This window comes from Bos indicus, chromosome 9, assembly GCF_029378745.1.
Source record: "Bos indicus isolate NIAB-ARS_2022 breed Sahiwal x Tharparkar chromosome 9, NIAB-ARS_B.indTharparkar_mat_pri_1.0, whole genome shotgun sequence".
NCBI classification, from domain to species: Eukaryota; Metazoa; Chordata; class Mammalia; order Artiodactyla; family Bovidae; genus Bos; species Bos indicus.
The window spans coordinates 18,822,143-18,848,100 of NC_091768.1; the positions used below are offsets into that span (position 1 = coordinate 18,822,143).

General features: G+C 33.5%; 1 protein-coding gene across 5 annotated transcripts in view; it reads right to left on the reverse strand.

The window, feature by feature from the left end:
* Positions 1 to 1,796: 1,796 nt before the first annotated feature.
* The window catches only part of PHIP (pleckstrin homology domain interacting protein), a 128,497-nt gene continuing 104,335 nt past the window's right edge, over positions 1,797 to 25,958 (reverse strand). For 2 of the 5 annotated variants that reach the window (XM_070795765.1, XM_070795763.1), the window contains exons 31-40: positions 23,593 to 23,713; positions 20,769 to 20,894; positions 17,753 to 17,822; positions 17,364 to 17,417; positions 16,957 to 17,106; positions 13,651 to 13,803; positions 12,905 to 13,068; positions 12,188 to 12,447; positions 11,420 to 11,617; positions 1,797 to 7,291 (exon numbers count right to left, since the gene is read on the reverse strand). In XM_070795765.1, the coding sequence (XP_070651866.1) occupies positions 6,654 to 7,291; positions 11,420 to 11,617; positions 12,188 to 12,447; positions 12,905 to 13,068; positions 13,651 to 13,803; positions 16,957 to 17,106; positions 17,364 to 17,417; positions 17,753 to 17,822; positions 20,769 to 20,894; positions 23,593 to 23,713 (1,934 nt within the window). In that variant the 3' untranslated portion in view covers positions 1,797 to 6,653. The remainder of the gene's footprint in view (positions 7,292 to 11,419; positions 11,618 to 12,187; positions 12,448 to 12,904; positions 13,069 to 13,650; positions 13,804 to 16,956; positions 17,107 to 17,363; positions 17,418 to 17,752; positions 17,823 to 20,768; positions 20,895 to 23,592; positions 23,714 to 25,958) is intronic. The other 3 variants (XM_070795764.1, XM_070795767.1, XM_070795766.1) reach the window with 3 other exon arrangements.

Here is a 25,958-nt window from a genome sequence, read left to right on the forward strand (position 1 = left end):
TTTCCTTAAAATAGTTCTGCCTTCTGTATTTAAATATTTTATTTCATTTTTAATTAAATGGGAAACCAACTATTCTCAGACACAAGCAATTAAATTTCCTCAAAATCTTTTGTTTTTGCTTTCCAAAGATTGGATCTTAAATAGACATTTCAGGATGCATTCTACACTGTCTTTGAGATTCCTCAGAGCCCTTTGGAAAATCATAAACTTTTGTACTTATTACTAGTACACAAATATTTGAACTCAATTCACAATTTATGGTGTGTTACAACAGTATCATTGAAACTAAGGGTAAAAAGATCTCATACTTACTACAATCGTGTCATGGCCACAAGACATTTGCCTGCAAGTTACACATTAAATCGCATATTCAGGGACCAAATAGAAAAGCCACGATTGAGCTGAGAGCACACCAGACAACATACACGTGAGGAAGAACCGTGAACTCTTTGACTTGAATTGTACCTTGCACATAGTCTAATCAGTGTTTTTCTTAACTTTACAGATGAGAAGAGTGAAATTCAAGAGGTAAAATGATTCAACTCCAAACCCAGTTCTTCCCATGACAATTGTGTTACCAACAATACTCTATTATCAACATGCCTAATATATTAGGCAAAAAGGTACGGAATTGAAACCTTTCCACTATTTTTCCCACCCAACAAAACCCCAAAAGAGCAATCAATATATGGTAAATATGTTAAAAGCAAAGAGATTACAAATACAAGGTTTTCTATTGCAAAGAACAGAAATTTTGAGCTTTGGCTTTTCATCTTCTTGTTCTGAAATAATGGACAAGCTTAGCCTGGAACATACAGTTGGTACTACTACAAAAGAGAAACTAGTAAAATGTGATTGCTAAAAATAAACTTTTTCTTGGCTGGTTCTCCTAAGTATAAACTAAGTATTAGTATCAGCATGCTTCAGGAAAAGGTACCTGGAAACATTTATCTGCTTTCCTCAACTTAAAAATTTGTTTTATACCAAGTCATTTAAACAAAATTACTTAAGGAGAAATGATCACTAAAAACAAACTATCTCGTGCTTAACTGGAGTTGCATTTATTATAGTCTTGTACTCTTTGTACTAAAATTGGGATTCTCAGGATGTCAATAAAAATGTATACTGATCTGTCTAGAAAAACAGCCAAAGCTTTACAAATCTCATTTTGTATAACTGCTTAACAAATGAAATGTTTTCATCATGCCTCCATTTAATTTTCCCAGAAATTTCACTTCATATTTTTGAGAAAATACTTAAGTGAACTATTCCTTTGAAATATCTCTCACAGGAAAGTTTTAAAGATTTATACCTTGTATGGTAACTTATTCATAGTAGCAAATCAATGTAGTTGTCACAATGAAAAGCAAATACATTTCTAACCTTTGGGTTTTTGGGGAATTAATTACATTAGGGGACCCATTGGAGAAGGAAATGGCAAGGTCGCGAAGATTCAGACACGACCGAGCGACTTCACTTTCACTTTTCACTTTCATGCATTGGAGAAGGAAATGGCAACCCACTCCAGTGTTCTTGCCTGGAGAATCCCAGGGACGGGGGAGCCTGGTGGGCTGCCGTCTATGGGGTCACACAGAGTCGGACACGACTGAAGTGACTTAGCAGCAGCAGTAGGGGACCCACAATCCTTTAATTAGCTAATGTATTTTAACATTTTGCTAAGGAGACAAGGCATTGGGAACACTAATGTAACAGCATTTATGTAATACCTCTTGAAACTATGTACTGAGTGTTTTTCGTGTTACAAAATAAAAATAAAGAAAGCAGGCTCTACAAAATAGCTTAGAAAAACAAGTTTTCTATTTATTTAAAAATAAGTTTGTAGTTACTACATTGCAGGGACAGGAATTCTTACACATACATTCTAGTTTGTATAAAAGGATTCAAAGAATTATGCTTCAAAACTAACATAGAAAGTGTCCACCTAACAGTAAAGAAAGGTCCAATCAATATGTACAAAAAGAAAGGGCACTGCTATTCTGGTGTGAGACTGCCGTTTATAACATGATACTTCAGGTTTCCAGAAAGAAAAACCAAAAACCTCAATAAAGCTAAATAATTAATTTCTTTTTAAAACTCTGTTACTTATTACATACAACAGATTTGCTTGTGTTTAACGTTGTTTTCTGTACAAAATAAGCATTTTAATTTGAAAATGTGTCAGTTTCAACATTAACCCTCTAGGTCAGTTACTTTTCAAAAATTGAGCTACATTCTACACGTCTAAATATCATGTGACAGGATTTAACAGTTGTCTAAAAGATCTTTAAGTAAGACCCCATCTTCTTGCAGTTTTAATATGGTCCAAAAATGTAACTTTGTATTTTGTCTCAATTTATAACATTTCATTGTGATCAATCAACACAGCACAATCTTAAAAGTAACGAGCATGTGTACATCTGCATCATAGGTGTGTGTACTATTTATCATCTCAAACCTATTTTCTTAGCTCCTTAAACGTAGAAACTCAGAGCCACCCACTATTATGTATTTGGTTTGTGCCATATAAGGTTAATTTCCTGATGATTTTATCTGCATTAAAAAAGTATTTAAACACAGAGCTATCAAAACTAAAAATAATATATATATATTTATAGCTCATAATATTTTCTAATTGTTTTATTACAGTGTGTACAAGGTTAATATCTGGAGCGTCAAAAGTGGTACTTACAGTCTTCTGACTCAATGTGACCTCTTCTTGGGTATTGTACATAGTACAAAATGACTTTCCATCTGGAGTGCTTAGCTCAGTATAATTAAGAACAAAAACAGCTTCTCAATAAATGTAATATTTAGTTCAAATCACTTGGAAACTTGGGACCTGAGAGGAACTGCAAGGAGGGAAGTGAGGAAAAGGTGTATTTTTCAATTTTAGTTGGAAAATAAATTGTCACCTAAATTTAACTAAACCACTTCTCAACCTGTTTTAAAACAATCTAAAAAAACTAAATATTGGATAATCCACAGAGCATAAAAGTACTTCCCCTTTTGTGACTTTTACAATCATGTATTTCCCGCATATAAAGAGGACACTTGTAGCCCTTTTAACACTCAAGTATCTTGGTCCTTTCAACCTACTCAAAAATAAGTTTCAGGTGAACAAAAACATTCAGAATAACAGTTTGACTTCATTAGGTAGAAAACAGTCAAAATTGCTTCCAGTTGACATCTGAGAGAGAGGTATATATGCATGTATAAAATGGAATGCTAGAATTAAACACTATAAACTGGAGAAGCTAATTTATATTACAAATCATATATCAAAACATGTAAATAATGCTACTAGCATTATAAACTAAAAATGTTACTTGAATACTTTTGTTAAAATGTCTGATTAACCTACTGCATTGCAGATAAGGAAGAGTTTAAAATGTTAACATACATGCTACAAGGATCTTTTGTTGATCAGTGTGTATTACATATTCATGTCCAAGTGATACTAGATTCAGCCAAACTTCATGTCTCAGATGTGACCTAAGCAAGCTCACAAATACTCTGCACATTTATTCTAAATAAATTTAAAGAGGAAGATCATTTTGTGACAATACTATCAGTCTTCAAATTTGTGATGTGCAATAATAAAAACAATGAAAACAAGGCCAAATCTTTAGTTCATGAATATATGCATAAAATGGTCCAATGCCATAATAGTAGACTGAAAAGAATACACTTTTTTTTAAAAGTATATTTCTACTGCCCAGAGTTATCGGACTGTAATCAGACTGTTTATCTGCTCATCTACAACATTCTCTAATTTTATAACATTTCACTGGAACTTGAGAATGTTGGGGTCAAAGGAGAGAATAGTATTAGGGTTAGGTACTTAAAAATACAATTTTTCTAAGAATGTAACCAAAAGTTGTATTCTGAAACTTTGAATAAACTTAGTATTCTTTTATTGCTCACCTAAGACAACCGCCAACATTTCCTTTGACCTATAAACAGTATATACCTGGTGTTAAATGACTCCAAGAAGAGATTTTTCTAATGGTCAACACAGAACAAGACTATGGTGATAACTTAAATTTCTCAATTCAACTTTGCAGTGTATAGAAGTTAAATTATAAAAATATAAAATCTAGATATATCTGGTTATTACTAATACATTTTAAGTGTTTCAATTACAAAGAAGCTGATCCAAGTCATTTTTGCCTAGGAAACCAGTGTCTAATAATATGCAAATAAGGTCATAAGTATATGGTGCCTTTAGAATGCACTGGAATAATATTTACTTCTTGCAGGTAAGATGGTAAATACTCGTTTCTTTTGCTCAAGTGTTAGAACTAATACACCCTACTAGCAGTGAATTTCACTCCTAAGACTGTGTACGCTCTTCCCTTCTCTGTACACACCTTAAAACTATACACATATTTTTTACAAAAATGGATTTTATAGCCTTATTTTCTAATACAATGCAGATACCATCAGGAAATTACATGTTTCAAATAGATTGCCTTCAAAAGCAACAAATTAATGACTTAAATTTCAAACATACACACTATTATATCCAGTAATGGTGTAACTGAGAGACTCGTTTCACTATACAACCAAGCCATCCATTTCTGCATTATGAAGAGTTTAACTACTGAACTTTAATTATATAGTTAAATATATTTGTTAGAAAAAAATAAATATACAAAAAACCTGAAAAATTTGAAATTATTTTCAACTGCAAAATCACAGCAATCCAGTTAAGATCTGGAAAATGGTTTACTTAATTTCACAGGAGAATTTCTGTACAAATTTAGTTACAAACAATCTAAAAAGCCCAAATGTGTGACTTTCCATTCTTTTTCAAGACATAATCAACTGACAGCTAACATTTATCCCTACCAGAAATATTACACAAGTAATTATGTAATGTATTTTGCCAAGGTTCAATTAAAGACATTATTCTTCTACACCAGGGCCATGCTGATACATATTTTCCCCATCCTCGCTTTTTAAAAATGTAGTATCTGAAAATTTTGGTTACATTTTTGTACCATACCAGTCCTCAGAAAATACTACATTCTTTAAACTTTTAAAAAAATGGACAATAATCTTTAAACAATAGAAATGGTATTTATGTCGGTTTTTAAGGTATAAAATAACTAACTGTACCATAAACAAATAAATAACTGCTTTCCTTTTCCATAGCAGTACATATAGCAATACATTCTCCTAAGTCATATAGTTATCATTTACAATAGACAACTTAATTTTACTAATGATGCAAAAAATAATAGAATACAAGGCACAATCATTAAATGGAATTTTTCTTGGGTGTATACTGACATACCAGCGTGAAGGATACCATAAAAAGTGCAGAAAAAACACAATGTGCAATGAGACCACTGTATAAAACATGATTGCATAAAAAGTGATTTGGCCTATTTTTAAACCTTTAATAATTGAAAATAACCAATCTTCCCCTTAAAATTAAACTATAAAGTATGACCTTTTAAAATTATTTTTATTCTACCACTATCTAAAAAATCCTGATAAAAGAATTTATACCTGGGTAATAGCATATAAGTATGTGTTTGTATATATATTCAATTATACCCATTTGTCAATATATACACATACACACACAGACACATTTCTTTGTAAGTCATTTTAGCCTATTAGATATGTCTAAAGTTTAGAAATGACATTAATCCAGATTAACAAGTAAACATCAAATCCCATACCTTTTTCCTGTTATTTTCCTTGAATCCTTTAACCACTTAAACATTTTCTCTAAAACATCTCTGTCAAAGGACCCACCAGTGCATTATTTTCTACTATTAGTACCAAAAAAAGATACATCTCAGCATAACTCTTTAATAACTTGCTCTTTAGAATAATATATAGCCTTTCCAATATTGAAAAAGTGTATGCTGTCCTGACAGTCAAAAACAGGCTTTCCACTGCACTGATTCTCAGTCTTTGGCACAATAAACAGAGATTGAGTGATTGACATAAGAATCAAGGTCTGAAAAATTAGACAGTCAAATGTTTTCCAATGTGGATATGTTTCCTTTTTATCAGTACATTTTTCTCTTAAGTTTGGCAGAAATGGAATACAGCAAAAGCCTCCTCTAGATTCTCTGTAGATGAACATTCTATAATTAAAATTAAACTTTTCAGGGTATCAAATGGTGGGAATTTTAAATTTATCTTTAGAGGAAACACAATTCTTAATTCACTGCTACTCTGGTTAACACCTGTCCTCCTAGGGGCAAGACTTCTGTATAAACAGAAATGTACCTGGCTTGGTCAAAAATAATTCATTTTAACATAAAATGCTCTATCACTAAGGAATATTATACGCTCCTTAAGAGTGTAGCAGAACTGTCTTTTCCAGAAATAAATTGGGAGTTCATTATAGAGCCTCAATTTCTTTTGCTTTGAACAGTAAATGAAATGAATGTTGAAATGCATAACCTATCTAAGGGCAATAAATAGCAAACATTTAAAATATATATGTATATATTTATATATATATATTCATTTAAAGAAGTGAAGCGTCTTGTAAGTTTGTTTTTTTGCAAATCAAATCATAACATTCCCATATCCGTCATAGCAGCAAGGAAGCAGAAGCCTTAGTTCTACATACTCCTTAACTGTACCTGCTTTATAGATTTTGAAGTAAAATATTTTGGTGCAAGTTACCACCCAATTAAATTAGCTTTTGCTTTTTCAGTCAACTTTCGGACTCGTCCTCTACTAGAGGTTCCAAAAGTCAAAGAAGTGTCTTCAAACAACAGCTGCCTTTGCTCCTCTTCAGAGTCATCCTCATTATAGAAGGCTGTCCTTCGACCTTGATTTCTAGTTCTCATGTGAGGTTCAGAGCCTTTAAGTTCCTCAAACTCCTCCTCCTCATCCATGGGATCATCTGTCTTTTTTCGGTTACTTCTCCTTAGCATTTTAACACTTGTAGGAACTATGAGATCTGAGTCTAGTTTTTGTGTCTTCATCTTCCTTTTGGGTTTTCTGCCTCCACGACTCTTTTTCTGTAACAAATCCTCCTTTATGATATTAGTTTCAGAAAGAAAACTGCAGGTTGAGGAAGGAACTACTTCATCCCTGATGGGATGCACGCTATTTTGCTCCGAAACTTCAGGCTTTGTGTACTGGAGCTTTTTGGGCTTCCGACCCCTCTTCTTGTGTGTAACTTCACCACTGCTGTTATTAACTTCCACCTTAGGCTTCCTCCCAGGTCCCCTCTTCACAAGCTTAGACGGCTGCCCTCCATGGCCGTTTACTTGAATGCTTCCAGGTACAAGAGCATTGTTTCTACAGTCTGCTGAAAGGCAACAACAGTACACTTAATATATGAAATTGCTCTCTTATCTGACCCTTGAACTAGTCAGTAAGCCTCACTGCTATACTTACACATCATGATATAATCCTAATTTTTTTTTTTTTACTACTTTGAGAAAAAGAACTGACAAAAAGTTAATAGCTTAAAGATATTATTGATCTTCTATTTAAAACTCACAGAGGAGAAACATCCTTAATGAAGTCACTGACGACTTGACAAGAGAGAAATCAAAATCAGCAAATAAATGACCTAATAGTGCAAATTATGATAAAGCTAGAAATTAGCCAAGTTTCTTACTCCTACTACCTTTACTACACATTCTAATGTATAAGCATTGTTTTCATTATACAAAGTAACCCTGTTTACTCATATGGAACTTCACCATAACAAAACATTTTAGGGTTTACTCCATTAACAGGATTTTCCTATATTCCTACTATCAAGTAGTTCAATTATGGAAAATAATCTTAGCATAAAACCTATGGCCTTTAAGCTTTGTAATCTGAATAAATAAGCGTTATCATCCCCTCTACTTTCCTCTAATCATTTTTGTTACTACAGATGGAAGTGGAAAAAGGGACTATCAAAACTGGAATGAGTCTAATGCTTATTTAACCCTCTACTGGATGTGATGACCATGACTCTCTGATGTCAGGGAAGAATTTATACTCTAAATATTTCGTTACATTCCTCAGAAGTAAAAAAGGATTTCCTCTTCTACTAACTCCTATGCAAAAGGTTTGAGAATACATCTACTGGAATAATTTATACCCGTTGTTCTCCATAGACACTACTATGGCTCTGATACATCTATCCTTTTTACAAAAGTAGAAATAAATTACTCTTGCTCACAGAATTTTTAAAAGAGGGTTAAGAAAAATAGCTAAATGGCAGTTTTCTTCACAAGCTCTTTTTTTGGGAACAGTCCTATCTCCTATGTTACTGAACGGCAAATGATTGATTTATCATCATAAGCAATACTAGCTGCATGTATCAATCAAATCCACTATGTGTGTTAAAATCCCATTATAACAAACTCTGTAATAAAGGCTATTATGCTTTATTAAAAAAAATCTGAAGATCAAATTCTAGATTTGTAGGAACTGCAAATCATGAACTGCCTTTCTATGGTAAAAAAAAAAAAAAAAAAGAAAATGCTTATTACCCTTTCAGATGAAGAAAAAGATGACAAACATGCACTACTACTTTTTTCTTCCAAAATTCTATACTTTGTGCCATTAAAGAGAATGCTTCTTCATTTTTTGTCCTGAGCTTCAATCATAGAGTGCTTTGTAAATTTCAAGAAGTAACTGTCTCAGAGGTGGAGTATCTGAGCCAAGAGCAGGGGAAGAAGGCAAAGCCCTCAAACCCTGACCCCAAAGTACTAATAACTTTTCTTCATATTAGTGGTTTTGCATAACAGGGGAGTGGTGAATGTGTGTGTGCATGAAGTAATCAGGTATTTTCCAACAACAACCCTTAGTTGGCCTGAGGACTCTTTAAGATTCTGTGCTATCTTTCCATTTGTTTTACATAAGACTACTGGTAAATAAATATCCAGTGAATATATCCTACAAAGGTTCTACAGACTAGCTTCAAGGACTCTAGGAGGTAAGGGGGTGGGATGGGGTGTAGTAGGTAGGTGTGTGTGTATGTTAGTCGCTCATTCGTGTCTGACTCTTTGTAACTCTACAGACTGTAGCCCACCAGGCTCCTCTGTCTGTAAGATTCTCCAGGCAAGAATATTGGAGTGGGTTGCCATTCCCTTCTTCAGGGGATCTTCCCGACCCACAAATCGAACCCAGGTCTCCTGCCTTGCAGGTAGATTCTTTACCATCTGAGCTATCAGGGAAGCCCTTGAATTGGCCCAAATTTTGTGTGGATATGCCTATGTGCATTTTTGGGGGAAAAAAACTACAAGGTCTTCAAACTTGACAAAATACATTACCTAAAAAGGTTAAGAATCAATGCAGTTCTTTAAAAAAGGAATTCAAGAGCTAAATAGCTTTTGAAATCATTCATTTGGACCTGTATTATCCTGTGATAGTATTACCACTAACCATGTGGCAACTGAGCACTTGAAATGTAACTGCAATTGAGCAACTGAATTTTTAATTAAATTTGAATATTGAGGCAGTATACATTTTGAAATACTGATTACACACTGAAATGATATTTTGGATATAATGGAGTAAATAAAATACACTGTTAAAACTGGTAATTTCACCTGTTTGCTGTTGCTATATGTGGTTACAAGAACACATGTGGCTTGTATTGTATTTCAATTGTAAAATCCCATGGGCGGAGGAGCCTGGAAGGCTGCAGTCCATGGGATCGCTAAGAGTTGGACATGACTGAGCGACTTCACTTTCACCTTTCACTTTCACGCACTGGAGAAGGAAATGGTGGCCCACTCCAGTGTTCTTGCCTGGAGAATCCTAGAGAAGGGGGAGCCTGGTGGGCTGCCGTCTCTGGGGTCGCACAGAGTTGGACACGACTGAAGCGACTAAGCAGCAGCAGCAGCAGCAGCTCTTGTTTCTAATAGTGTTCAAGTACCAACAAAGTCATCATTAATGAGTTATGTAATAGCTTATCATATTTCTTTACTGTACTGGCATATGTAATACCCAAAACCTATCAATCAAACTGGCTACTGAACCTCCCCTATCATAATGCTAGAACCAATTCTCTACATACGTTTGATTTCTCCAGAATTCAGGACTAACAGAAGCAAGGCCAATATAAAACATTCAAAACTCTGAATTCAGTTCAGAAAGGAAGCTAGTATAAAAATGTAAAACACTCACATATAAAGTCACTTGCTGATTTATTTAAACATTGTCTACTATATACTAAGTACAGGTAATTAAAATATGAGCAAACACGAGTTTGGATTCTACTGGAGATAGACAATGTAAAAAAGAATAACTCTATCAACATTATAAGGGCCACAAAGGCAATGAATAGGAAACAACCAGTAAGGGAAAAAAAAATTCAAAAAAAGGAAGAAATGACAAGAATATTTAGGGACTTTCAAGTGTTTTAGGATGGCGGGGACAGAAAAGGGAGAAAGAAAATTAAGGACAGCTGCAATGTTAGGCAACGTTGTTATACAAGACTCTTCACTGCTTGACATAAACAACATTACATTCTGATTCCACGTATGATTTGAAGGAAGGGAAGGATCTTAATTCTGCGTGTGTGTGTGTCTTGTGCACATGATGAGAAAGGTCACTGAACGGTGGAAGATGGACTGAGTAAGGAAGAGTTGAGAACTGAGGCAGGGATAGCAGTTACAAGAGCATGACAGTTTGTGGAAATGAAAATGGAACAGAGGAAATGGATTCAGGAGATGTTAAGGAGGCAGAAAGAAACAAGCAGATTTGGTTGCTGAAGAGAAGGCTAGGATGACTCACTGATTTTAAGCTTATTTAGGTGGGTAGATCCCAAAATCATTAATCAAAATGGGGTCGTTTCAGTACAAAAATTAAATTGTGAGAGGTTTCTTGGGGGAATACTGAAAAGGAAATGGTCTAGACATACTCTGGAAGTCATGACAAAAAATGCATATCCTTGAGCTGTCTGCTACCAAGAAGACCTAATTGTTTTAACATGTCATATGTTGTATTTTATCAGTTACTTTCTCCATCCTTCAAACATAAAGGCTTTACAATGAAAATGTGTAGACAAAAGAATCTGGAATAATTTAATATTTAAGAATATGGATTATTTAAAGATCAATATGTTGAATTTTGTGATGTAAAAAACTTGAAAAAAAAATTTTTTTTTAATGCTATACTGGGTTAGCTAAATTCAACTTATTTAAACTTATTGGAGATACTTTTTTGGGTTCTGTAATAATTAAGTTTAAAACTATTAAATCTGTTATCATTAAAAAGCCTTTGATTTTAGAATATGATTTTATTTTTCATACAGCAAGTTTTTCTTGGCTTTTAAAATTTAATAATAATACCGTTTGCTTTTGGTATGAATCAAAAGATGTCTCAGTAAATTTATCAACTGATACAGAATATGTGACTTTTAAATGAGCAACCTAAAAAAATGAATGTGTTATCTCCAATAGAATCATCATTTGTAAGTCTACGGTACCTTGCTCAATGACAGGTGATGACTTTGAGAGAGGGGGTGTCTTTGAGAGCACAGATGATTTCATTTTACGTTTGGCTGGCTTTTCCTTTTCCATATTTTCTTTTGTAGAATTATTCCTAGTGCCATGACTAAAATTGGACTGACCAGGACTTGAAAGAGTATTCAAGGTTTTGGAATGTTTCACAGAATTCTCTAGAACTAAAACACACATACAGGAGATTACAAGCTAAGAGTTAAATTATTTAACCTTCAAACAAGCAAGAAGGTTACGATTACTTTTAATGTGAATTGTGTGAATTAGCCAATAAGACAAAACCTGGAGGATGCTTAAACCTTCTGTAAGAAATCTACTTTCAAAAAGGGAAAAGGCTTACATAATAATTTCAGTCCTTTCAGAAGCTATCCAGTCACCAAAAGATTATCAAGGCAAGTGCTAGCAAACTGCTATCAAGTCTGGCTTCCAGGATTTAAACTCAGGCAGTCTGGATCAGATTTGCCATTTTTCCCACCATTTTAAGCATTATCTTATACTGACACTCCTAAACCTCAGTATCTTTTGTCAATAAAACAAAATTTTTTAAGAAATGCAAAAATGATAAAGAAAAGGAAAACTAACAATAAAGAAGAGTAAAATTCTGGTGTCTGCTGGAATTTACTTAATCTAATATATCCCATTTGGCAAAGTAAGTTACTTAAAAAATGCATTATATATACACACACACACACACACACACACACATCCGTTTAGAAACTGTAGCTGATTCTTACCTGTTTTCCCCGGCATTGCAGATGTGTTAGCTTTTGAAATAAAAGTCTTTGCTGCTGAAGAAGTAGATGGTTGCTCAGTGGTAACTGGATCTACCACCACTCGATTGCTTCTGGTTCGAACCACAGAACTGGATTCCGTTTTACCATTTATCTGAGCAGTGTTGTGCCTTGGTGGTATTGACCGTGTAGGTGCAGAGAATGGAGAGGTAGTAATATCTGACTTCAGCTGGGGTTTTAAGATCCTCTTTTTCCTTTCAGGGCTGTAAATAAAATAGTATCATTAGTCATTCTTATAATTCTATGGGAATGAATAAAATAGTTTTATAATACTGCTGGATTCAATATTTGTACTGTTATGAAATATGTTAAAATATGAGATTTGTAGTGGATTTCATATGGTTGTGAGCCTTTGAAAAGTGAATATTTAGTGAAGGATTGCTGTAAATGCTATAGTTATATGACAGAAAGCATGATGCCATCACTATCCTAAAAATGCTATTTAACTGTACAGATTTAGCAGTTTGAATTTAAGCACTTACACTAGTATAGCTTTAGTTAAAAGATTAAAAATCCTCCACATCATAGGAACTTGCATGTCAAATATATCATTCTGCAATATAGGGAATAGTAAAGGAAGTATTAAAAAACACCAAGTTCTACCACTTAGATGACAAAGTTATATAGATCAGTTGATGATATTTAAAAGAAATCAAATACCTTGATGCGGCACTACTGGAAACAGAGCTGCTTCTATTTCTTTTCCTCCTCCTTTTTGTTATTGTATTTCTTTTATGAAAACGAAGGGCAGATTTATAATCTGATAAAACTGAACTAATGTGTTCTTCAAAAAAAGCAGATAGGCGCAAACTCATGCTGTAAATCTGTAAAGAAAAAAAAACCGTTCAAACATTTTGCAAAGAAAATGGCTGTTCAGAAAATACTAACATATAAATTTAAATATTTTTCTAGCAAAACTTTTTTAGAATTTAAAATGTTGCTTTTTCTCAATCTCTTTTGACAAACACTAAAACTGAAGCATTATTAAAATTATTTTTTTATTTAGCATTATGACAAATTATTTCTGTATTTGGCCAAAGAAAGTTTTACTCATTTTTTTTTAAATTATATGAGCATTATACGGAAAAAAATGCTCCTTTCCAGAAAGTAGAACATCGCTGAAAAAGTTAAGCACATGTACCTCTAACATGTATCAGGACAGTATCTATTCAACTACACGATCTTCAAGAAAAGTAACATTCCTAAACATTAAATGACATCAGGAATTTTCACAGAAGAAATAAAACAGAAAGATGTGAATTCTTCTTTCCCCTAGGTTAAGAACCTAATAGAAAGTTTGTCAACTTAGCTCTAAATTTTAATTAAACATAGGATTTAGTTACTTAACATACATTTCTATTAATTTCATTTAATTCAGACAGAAAAAAAGCAATTAAATTATATACCCTTGATCTTTTGCTTGGTGTATATGCTTTGGAATTACTAAAAATAAGTCTGACATCTTTACATAACTCCATTGGTGACTCATAATTCCCAGCCTCTAAAGTCTCTCTAACGGTAGCAAAATCCATTGGAGTGTCAATGATGTCTCTGTAGTCCTAAGAGAAGGAAAACAGGTCATATTATTAATAGTAATGATGATGCATTATTTCTCATAAAAGAGATTCATATACAATTTCTGTGATGACTGCAACTACTAGAACTATTAATAATCATTTCTTATTTCCCTCTTCAAGGTATCTTTTTTCCCAAGTCATTTTTTATTTTTATTTTTTCATGTCCCTAACTTTCTATTGCAATCAACACAAGATTTCTCTCATTCAAGAACTTATAAATTCTGCTTTTTTTTTGGCCTTCAGAAAGAGGTAAAGCATCGAGTTGTGTTGGGAAAAGGAGATTAAAACAATATTGAAAAACTCAGTTCTAAAACTACAAGTTTGATGTAAAAAAAAACCCAAAAGTTTATGCTACACATAAACTCTTAAGGCTGCTTATTCACTGAAACATAATTGTATCTTTAAAACTGACATACAAACAATAAAAACAACGGAAATATAACATCACATTAACGTGAAGGGCTTAGTTCTGCTAATTTCAACTTCAGTAATACAATTAGTACATTTGGGAACTTTGCACAAATCAAGAATTATGAATGTAAACATCTGTCACAAAGTCTTTACACTTCATTTTATGGAGGAAAGTACAATCACTCAATCTCCCGTACTCAACTGTGTATAAAATAAAGCAACAAATTAGAAGTAATAGAAACAGACAAACGAAATGAGTAAAAAGCAACAAACTAGTATAAAATGATCTGAATATGGTTATCTTTTAAGAGGAATAAATAATACTACACCTTCTCCACAGCCCCAGAATATATAATTGTATTTTTTAAAATATAGTAACTTGACTCTACCCCATTAAGTTTAAATTATGATCAAGTATGTTTGACCATAAAGCAAACAGTAAAACTGCCTTTTACCAACAGGGACAGTTTTCTTTCTTTTTTTACAATCTGCAATGCCTTTTATTTTCATTTCTTGTCTTAACTGCACTGGCTACCATTTGCTGTACTATGTTAAATAGCGGTGGTGAGAATAACAGCGGATATTTTTGCATCACTCACAATCTTAGGGGGAAAGCATTCAGTTTTTCATGTTTAAGCATGAGGTTTGCTGTAGGTTTTTTAACAGATGTTCTTTATCAAGTTATGGAAGTTCCCTTTTATTCCTAGTTTTTTTAAGAGTTTGTTTTTATCATTAATGTTGTTGTTTTCTTACATTATGTAGATCTAGTTGATATTCATTCATCATAGGGCCAGCTATACTAATTATCTTTCTGTATTCTTGATACTCTTTTGACACTTGGGGGGCCATACAGGCCTAAGGAGAGACTGCCTCTTTCCGAGGGCTAGGCAATTCTTAGAAATAGCAAAGGGTTGTGCTAGGAATATATCTTTCATATGCAAACTGACCATGTCCTTAAGCAATCCTCACACACCAACCAGTATTTCCTCTGCCCTGAATCATCCTGGGTCAGGAATTAGTATTAAGACAACTAGAGACCACCCTCCTTCCCTGAAGTCCACTGGAGTAATTCAAACTAGCCCATCTTAAGCTGGTGACTAGGCCCAGCCTTGCCTCTCACGGAAATCTCTGGCCTAAGGTTTTCCTTTCCTCCTATTTTCTGCAACCTGACTAAAACCTTATGCTCGCCCTGAGCCTTAAGTGGCATCTGGTGAACCCCTCTCTGGGACATGCAAGTATAATAAATTTCTTCCTTCCAAGACTCATTCTCATTTCCTCCCATGGCCACAACGATTACAGTGTACCATACCCAATGTGTACATTCTTAAAACAAATGTGCTCTGAATTTTGTCAAATCCCTTTTCTGCATTGATATGATGTCATTTTTCCCTTAGTAATTAATTACAATGATTGATTTTTAAATACTGAACCAGCCTTATATCCCTGAGAAAAAAAAAACCCACTTAGGGTACAAAACCATTTTTATATACTGGTGAATTCTATTTGCTGATATTTTATTAGGAATTTTTGCATTTTCTTCTTTAGTACTGTTTTTGACACCAGGATAATAACTGGTTTCATAGAATGAGTACAGAAGCATTCCTTATCTTGAGGAAGAGTGCAGAATTTGTGTTAATTCTTTAAACATCTGGCAGAATTTTTCAGTGAGGACACCTGGGCTTAGAAATTATGAAATACATACTTGGGCTTTCAAGAAACAAAGGGAAATCCACAGGTTCCAAAAACAAAGAGAAATGAAAATCAGAGCACTACAGCATTAGCTTATTTCTTCTTAGAGGTTTTCAGATGGTAGGGTTTGAATTAGTCTAATTTATCACACTGTCAGAATTAAAGATTTATCTTCTACATTTAAGATTACATGTTTCTTGATTTTTAAATGATAAGAAAAGAGTCATTTTATGGTATCTATCAATGAAATTTCTCTATTTCACCACTGCAAATTAGAATACATACATAACAAAACTTATTATAAAAGCCACAACAGATACCACAACCAGGTCATGATCTCTTATAAAAAATTTAATTATCATTTGAAACCATGCAATCTTTAATAACTAAAACAAAGAATACAAAAATTATTCAAAATTAAATTTAGATTGCTAAGATTGCAATCAAAAAATAAATACTTATAACATGTTTACTCAAACTTTCTACCATGAATTCCATAAAAATCATAAATTGGCATAACCTACATATACAATAACACCACTTTACATTTACATAGTTTCAATTTAAAATCTATTTTAATGTTTAATAATAAGTAGTAATAGTCTCATTCCATTTCTATAACTCTGTAATAATGATTTAGAGATTTTTATTAATCTTAGAGATTATAATTATTATTAATAAGTATTATTGTTTCTTAGATAATTTCCATAATAAATCCATAAAAAGAGAATGGAAAAGGATATGGTAAAAATATACCAGATATAAAAACTAAGTGACTTGCTCAAAACTGTAGAACTGGTAAGAGGCAGAGCTGGGACAATAACTCAATTCTTTGGAGTCTTAGTCCAGGGCTACTTCTTTTTTACCACATTGTTCAATTTAGATGCTCTACATAATCAGATGGATAATGGGAACATGTTTCAAATAAAAAGTAAATAAACTATAATCATAAAAATAAATAGTAAACTGTCATGTATAAGATACATATATATATACACAAAAATCAAAGTGGCAAGTATTCTCAGAAATACTTACTGGATATTCAAGAAGATCTACTGGCTGGCGGAAAGGCTCAGAATCTTCACATTGAAATATGAGATTTAACAATTCTTGACACTGTTTCTTCCATGCTTGAATATCGTAAGACTGTGCTCTGTTACGTAATCTTCTTCTAGGCTGATGGTCCTAAATTAAATGTTCAAATATATCAATAAAATAACATATAATACAATTTTCATTTTTAATCTTGGATAACTAGGTAATAATAGAGTAATTCAGATAAAAGAAAGCATCACTCATCTAGTTCTGAAAACCATGCATTTTTGTGATGGAAGTTGATTTGGAAGTAATACTTAATCTATCTTTGAAACTACTAAAAGTAAAAAACTGCTCAATACATTTTAATTCATATAAAGTACTTTGCTAAAACAAAAATTTATTACCTTCCTTTTCCGGGTAGAAGTTCCTGGCACATCAGCATCTTCTTTCTCTTCTTCCTTTGAAGCAAGAATTTATCAGATTAATAAAATATTCAAGGTTCCACTATATTCTACAGTCTTTTAATAGCAATTATCTCCTTTATATTCTGGAAAACCCATAGTATATATGATACTGTAACACTTAACTGACTCATTTTAAAAAGTCTCCCTCCACCCACTGTTTAAAACAATTTTAACTGAAACAATTCTGACTCTTTTTTTTTTTAAGTTAACTGAGAGCATTAGGCAAAAAAAAATTTCATAATAGCAGTTGTCTGAAAACTACTATGTGTAAATTTCTTTTTATATATAGGACACAACCAATGTAGTAATCGTAATGAAATATTAAATACCTCAGAGTCAGACAAAACTTTCTTCTTCATTGAATTGTAGAGTGGAATTATGTTATAACAAGTCTGATCCCTAAATAACAAGGAAATGTTAGTATACAAGACTGGAGTCACGAGATTTTTGTCCTTTAAACCTGTTACTAAAACCAGATTTTAAGATAAAACTTTTGAGCTGAAGACTTTCTTCATCAGTTAACTCCAAAACCCTATGCACACACATCTGCCCCTGCCCCTCCCCTCCCCTCCACATGAAGCCTCTACCCTGGCCCATTTCATCACACCAAGCCCAATTCCCATCTCAGGATTTGCTCAGGTCACTGCTGTGCCTAGAATACTTTCCCTCCTTCTTCGGTCTACAAGAGATAGCTAGTTTACCTCCTGTCTTCTGTTCCTTCTTCCTTTTATTCTTAAGCATAGGCATTCCCTAAAATTTTGTCCTTAGCTATCGTCCATACCTTTTGCCCAGGTCATCTTATATATCTGCAGTTTTTCTGTGTTAATGAACTCCAAATTCCTATAACTTGGTTTGACTCTTCAGGTGATTGCTACCATCATCTAAAATTCCCATGTCTACATCCAATTGTCATTTCCCACTCTCCCTTTTCAACTTTTTTTCATTCACACAGTAAGGAATGGTTTTTTGTATCTCTTCCTTTGCCTCCTCCTCATATACCCAATCACCGGTCAAGTTCTGTGATTCCACCTTCAAAATCTCTTGACATCTGCCTGCTTCTCACTTTCATAAATTAAGTTTCCCTCACTTCTTACTTGGTCAGCTATCGAAGTCAATCTGCAGTCAAATTAGTATTTTTTAAAGCAATTTGCATCATGTTATTCTCATGTTAAAATAATTTCAATAGTCCTTCGCTTTCTGTCTCTTCCCCATCAGTTAACACTAGACACTGCATTCAAATTAGTATTTTTCAGGCACAGCATGCCTCATGCTATTCTCATGCACAAATATTTTCAATAGCCTCTTGCTTCCTATGCTCCTATTTTAAGTATAATTTGTTAGATCAGCATTTGAGGTCCTCTGTGATATGGTCCAAACTCAAGTTTAGCACTTCTACCACTATTACTTCTGCTCATGTACTCTCTACTTCACCTGATTTCAATGTACTCAATTCCCTTAACAAATCTTTACTTCTCTCCCTCATGCCATTCCCCATCCCTGGAAGTTCTTTGTTCCCATCTAACTTTTGAATCACTATCTACCTTGTCCATACATCTTAACACGTATCTCCCTGTGCCTGAAATCCCACTCTCATAGCCAGAAGTGACCCTATCCTTCATCTAAACATTCACACAAACTCTTTTTACCTTTTCCCTGTATTACAATCAGTCACAGATTTATCTACCCTATAAAGCTGTATTAACAGGGTAATTATGCATTTCTATCTCCAAGTATCTATTACAACATTTTGTATGTATCTATTACTTGAAATTTGGCCAAATAACTCAATTAAAAAGTAGTTACCAAAATTTCAAGACATACAAAACATCCTGAAAAGTACTACCAGCCGAAAGTGGTTTTCAACAAATTATATACCATTAAAAAACTGTATATATCTAAAACCACTTTTAGATATATACAACATAATGCACTATTATTTTAATCTATTTTCATAAGGCATTTCAAAATAACTATTTGAAAGAAATACAATTTCAAAGCCTATTCCAAACATAAAAATAGTGACTTCATCTAAATTAATTTGCTAAAATATCAATGGATCATGTGATTCTACTGATCCCTATTTCTTTGGAAAAGTAGATGTTCATAACATACATGATAAAACACAAAATTAAAAATTTTAGTTAAGATATTATAAATTTTATAACCAAGTTATATAAACAGTTTCCTGAGGATAACTAAATTTTTATTATCTTGATTATCAATTTTATTGAAAATCAGCAAAAGCCTAGCAACAGCAGCCCTGGAACTACTCACTACTTGAAATGCAAAGCATTTCCTTAGAGAATAAAGTAGAGGAAGGGCATTAAGCTTACTGTACTAATTTTCTTTGGTGGTTTTTCATATAGGAATTACCTACATTCCTTAGCAAAACAAACAAAAACAAACCCACCTAACACCAAGAAAAGGGACCCTATGATTATGCTGAGTCATGAGAATGAAGCTGAATATGTTTAAATAAAAAGCCTCAATAATCCCTTTATATAAAAATGAAAGCTGATAGCAGGAGAGTATTGAAACTTAAATTATAAAATATCCTATTCGATTAATGAGAAAAAAATTATCAAATATAAATAACCTTAATACAAATTCAGAGCTGTATTTTATACAAAACATATGATCCACTCCTCTAGCTTCAGTTTAGAAGACTCAACTCATTCTATGAATACATAAAATCCATAAGACAAGGAAATAAAAACCCTACTGTCTGAAATATAGCTATCACTCTTGGTACGGGATTAATTAATGGGGAAATAAACTTCACTTTGAAGAAAAAAGCCTTGAATGTTCAAGTTCAGTTTCCTGCTGACCTATTTGAATACTTTTTCATCAACCTGACAGGGATAATACAATATTAAGGTGAAAGGTTCTCAAATAAAATGGCAGACAATCATGTACTGTGAAAATCAAACAAGTTAACCTCTAAAAGATTTAATTTTCTTAACTGTAAATTACAGATAATGACCTCTCCCACCTGTTAGATTTTTATTTGACTTAGAAGAGCTTATTTAGCTAAAACATTGCATGTTCAATAAAAGCTTGCTATTATTATCCAACATTAGATTTAGAGAAACATCCATGTTTTCTTATGTAAATCAGAACACAACTGTAATACAATCTCTATGATTTCATAATTATTATTAGCCAATGAACTTACATATGCTTCCTATTTGGAGAGGACCTGTGGTTGTATCACAGCACATATTTGTGTAGTATGACAAGGCGTCTAATAAAAAATGATTGCATTCTATGTTTTGACATTTTACATTTTAAAATACCACCATTAATTATTACAGTAATATAATTAAGTGTGGAAAAATAACTCACTTTATAAAATGTAGAAGAAGATCAGTCACAAATTTAGCAGATTTCACAATAGGGCTTCCAGGCTCATTAAATGTTCGTGTATTATGCTCTATATATCGAACTTCCCACATTAGGGAAGAAACTCGCCTTTAAACAAACAAAATGCAGAAGTCTTATTAGCCTCTTTAGAATAAACTTAGAAATACATAAACACATTTTAAAACCAAGACATTCTGACTTTTTAATTGCAGTCTTAAATCAATTATAAAACTCACACCTTAAAAAACTGTTCAAAAAAAAAAACTGAATCTCAGTTGTGTCACAGGGTAAAAAAAGAGTAGCAATATTATATATTGGCATAGAAAATATCCGGATTAGACACATTAGACTATCAACAGGGCCTTCATTTAGGGAGAGAGACTGAAAGGAGAGCATGAGGAGGAGAGAAACAGTGGAGTTTTAGTTTTTCCTTTATATATCCTTTTCATGTATGGTGTCAATTTTAATAATAAACATATCTAACTTTTTCATAAAAAGGGAAACAACCAATTTCAATCTAATTTTATTGCTAGTAATCAAGTAACATTTAAAAGTGAAAAGCTAACTAATAGCCTGCTTAAGGGACAAAAAGTATACTAAGAAATCTATCTAAAAAAAAATTTTTTTTACACAAAATTAATGATACAGTTGATCCTTGAACAATGCAGCACTGACCCTCCTCCAAGTCTAAAATCTGAGTACAATGTTAGAATTGGCTATCCCTATCCAAGGTTCTGCATACATGCATTATGTAGTACTACAGGTATTATTGAGAAGGGTGTGGCAACCCACTCCAGTATTCTTGCCTAGAGAATTTCATGGACAGAAGAGCCTGGCAGGCTACAGTCTATGTGGTCACAAAGAGTCAAGACACAACTGAGTGACTAAGCTTAGCACAGTACACATATTATTGGGAAAAAATCCATGTGTAAATGGACCTATGCAATTCAAACCCATGCTGTTCGTGAGTCAACTGTACTAAAATTTTGAAGTTTTATTTTATTTCAGTTTTAACTAAAGAAAAATCCAAAAGTTACTTTTAGAATATCAACCAGCTTAAAATGACATGGAAGAAAATACTCAAAAAACTTTACTGATGTGTAAACAGAAAACAATTATATGGAATTTTAAAAACTACATATATATAAAATGTAATTGTGCATATAGAAGCATACAGAAAAGCTTCTGTAAGTTTCCAATAGCATCTCCATGGCTCATTCTAATGAAAGAATCACAGGCTATTTTCAAAGTACCCTATAGAAACTGTGTGTAAAGTAAGGCATGAGGATTTAATATCAGTAGAGCAAACTGATAGTGGTTTAAGACTGAACCAGAAGTGCCAAAGAGGCACTATAAACTGTAGGAAGTCTGAAGCCAATGAACAGAGAAGAAGCAAAAGAGCCTGAAACAGTGAAATAGCTCATGATGGCTTCATTATTATGAAATAAGAACATAACTCAGGTCTATAACCGGAGAAGGCAATGGCACCCCACTCCAGTACTCTCGCCTGGAAAATCCCATGGACGGAGGAGCCTGATAGGCTGCAGTCCTTGGGGTTGCTAAGAGTCGGACACGACTGAGCAACTTCACTTTCACTTTTCACTTTCATGCATTGGAGAAGGAAATGGCAACCCACTCCAGTGTTCTTGCCTGGAGAATCCCAGGGACGGGGGAGCCTACTGGGCTGCCGTCTATGGGGTCGCACAGAGTCGGACACGACTGAAGTGACTTAGCAGCAGCAGCAGGTCTATAACTACATTATCTGGTTAAAAATCAGGTCATTTCTAATTTAAGTAAGGACTCTGTTTCAAAAGTTCTTTTCCTCAATTGATTACTAAGCTAGGTTAAAGCCAAAAAGCCTAATTAAGTTGCAATGTAAAGAGTACACCTTAGCAGTTCTTATGCTGAGCAGAATTTCTATGAGAAAGTACATTTTTAACAATGGTTGGAGATGGCAGAAATTTATCTTTCTAGATATAGTCCAACTATTAGAGTGTAGAAAACAATTTACATAAAAAATATGAATACAAAATATGATGAAAAATTTCCTTAAGTTAAATAGTAACTTAAGTAAATAGCAGTATAAATAATTGCAGTAACATAAAACAGGTCACCAAAATTAAGTTTTAATGCAGTATTAGTTAAGTTAAAATGCTATTGGCCTGCTAAGCAAAAGTCATTAAGAAAGATGAAAAGCTAAAAGAATGATTTCATTTATGTCAAAAAAAATTTAAGACATGTTAGCCAATAAACCTACAAAGTCTGCCCAAGATTAGAACTCAATGTTTATCAAAACTGCTAACCAGCAGATGCAAATTAAATGAAATTACATCTTTTAAAAACTCTAGTTATATTTCAAACTAAGCTACAACTATAATAAAGTAGCCCAAATTTTCCTAATTTCACTTTTAAGAAGTATTCATAAGCTAAATTAATAAGAGAACAATATTTAATATTATTCTATAAAAAATCCGTGAACAAATATCTCAATGTGGTATCTAAGAGAAAATAAAACATGTTGGATAAATTCATAAAATACAGTATGAAGAGAGTGACCATTGTTCATATTTATTTCTAAGTGTGGTCCACAAACCAGCAGCACCAGCATCACTGGGAACTTGTTAGAAAGGCAGTATCTCAGGTTTACTCTAAACCTACTACCAGATTCTGCATTTTTAACAAGATCCCACTGTTAAATGGGATGTGTGTTAAAATTTGAGAAACACTGCTAGGAGGATCAGTAAATGGCTGAAAGAATCATTTAGCTTTCCTTTGGCAGTAGCTACAGCAAGCAAATGATTCTAACCTGTAAAACCTGTTTTCCAGTCTCTGTTTAATCGTACTTAAATCCGTTGGATATGCCACTACAGTGCAATACATAGGATACGCTTGCAGATCCACAGGGGCCACAAATGCTGAAGCAATATCTAAAATAAATGAACAAGTAAGTTTATAAATTCATCTTTTTATTGCTTAAAGTACTTCACAATTCTTCTTGATATAAGCCTTAAGTTCAAATCCACATAAAGTCTACCACTATCTTTTGACAGAAAAAACATACAGTTTAGCTAACACAGACTCACTTTTTATTATGTCTGCATTTGTACTGCAAAATTCTAGGAATGTTATTCAAAGATTCTTTAGAAAAGATGATAGACAATATATAAATCTGACCTATTAAAGAACATCCACATGTATTTCCATAATTAAAACCAGGTCATTCCTGAATCTATGTGTTTGGTAGTAATTGTTTTGACATAATTACTAAAATTACTTAAGATAGTATGTGAGACAGTAATTCATTAAGAGCTGCCATTTTATAAAAGACATCAGATGAAAATATCATCCAATATGTGTCTCCAATGTCTTCAGCTCTTATTCACAGTAATTTCTGCCTTAGATTCTTTGAAGCAGATTCCCTACTCAAATGTATACCTACTCAGTATGTATTTAGTCTACCCAGAGTTCAGATAATTATGTTCTATGGTCACTGTTCTTTCTTCAAACAAAGCAAAGCAGTTCATATACCCTCATCTCTCCCTTTACAATATTCTATTGTGTATATGTATATCAAGTTAAGAGGGAAAATGGTATACCTACCCATCTAACTCAGCTTTCAACCCTCCTCCTCTAATTTACATCATTCCAGCCTAAGTATGTCAAGGGTTTTAAAGTTAGGTTCTGGAGGATTTACATTTTTCACTGGTACCCTTGGCATTTCTAGAGCTCTCACTCTGAAATTCAGTTTGCTGTTGTTCAACTGATAATTTGTGTGTGACTCTTTGTGTCCGAAGGACTGCAGCACACCAGGCTTCCCTGTCCCTCACTATTGATACTATAAATATATCCCATCCTCTGTCACCCCCTTCTCCTCTTGCCCTCAATCTTTCCCAACATCAGGGTCTTTTCCAATGAGTCAGCTGATCCCCAAAGCCAAAGTATTGGAGCTTCAGCATCAGTCCTTCCAATGAACGTTCAGGGTTGATTTCTTTTAGGACTGACTGGCTTGATCTCCTTGCAGTACAAGGGGCTCTCAAGAGCATTCTCCAGTACCATATTTGAAAGAGTCAATTCTTTGGCATCCAGCCTTCTTTAAGGTGCAACTCTCACATCCATAACATGACTACTGGAAAAACCATAGCTTTGACTACAGGGACCTTTGTCAGCAAAGTGATGCCTCTGCTTTTTAATATGCTGTCTAGGTTTGTCATAGCTTTTCTTCCAAGAACCAAGAATCTTTTAATTTCATTGCTGCAGTCACCATCTGTAGTGATTTTGGAGCCTAAGAAAATAAAGTCTGTCACTATTTTCACTTTTTCTCCATCTCTTCGCCATGAAGTGATGGGACTGTAGTCTATGATCTCAAGTTTTTTGAATGTTGAGTTTTAAGCCAGCTTTTTCACTCTCCTCCTTCACCCTCATCAAGAGGCTCTTTAGCTCCTCTTTCTTTGCTTTCTGCCACAACAGTGGAATCATCTGTATATCTGAGGTTGTTGATATTTCTTCCAGGAATCTTGATTCCAGCTTGTGATTCATCCAGCCCAGCATTTTTCATAATGTACTCTGCATAGAAGTTAAATAAGCAGGGTGACAATATACATCCTTGACATACTCTCTTCCCAATTTGGAACCAGTCTGTTCCATGTCTGGTTCTAACTGTTGCTTTTTGACCTGCATACAGATTTCACAGGAGGCAGGTAAGGTGGTCTAGTATTCTCATCTCTTAAGAAATTTTCCACAGTTTGCTGTGATCCACACAGTCAAAGGCTTTAGCATAGTCAATGAAGCAGAAGCAGACTTTTTTTGGTACTCCCTTGCTTTCTCTATGATCCAATGGATGCTGGCAATTTGATCTCTGGTTCCTCTGCCTTTTCTAAATCTAGCTTACACATCTGGAAGTTCTTGATTCACATACTGGCTGATGCCTCGCTTGAAGGATTTGAGCATATACCTTGCTAGCATGTGAAATGAGTGTAACTGTGCAGTAGTCTAAACAGTCTTGGGCAGGCACTGAAATTCAACTAAAGCATTTATAATTGTTTCAGATATTTGAGTCTTGTGTAAAACTGCATTTAAAAAAATCACTTAAAAATATTTGAAAACACTGACTTATAACAAAAAATAATTTTGCTTGAATAAATTTTTTTTTTCCCTTTGCTTACTGGCAACATT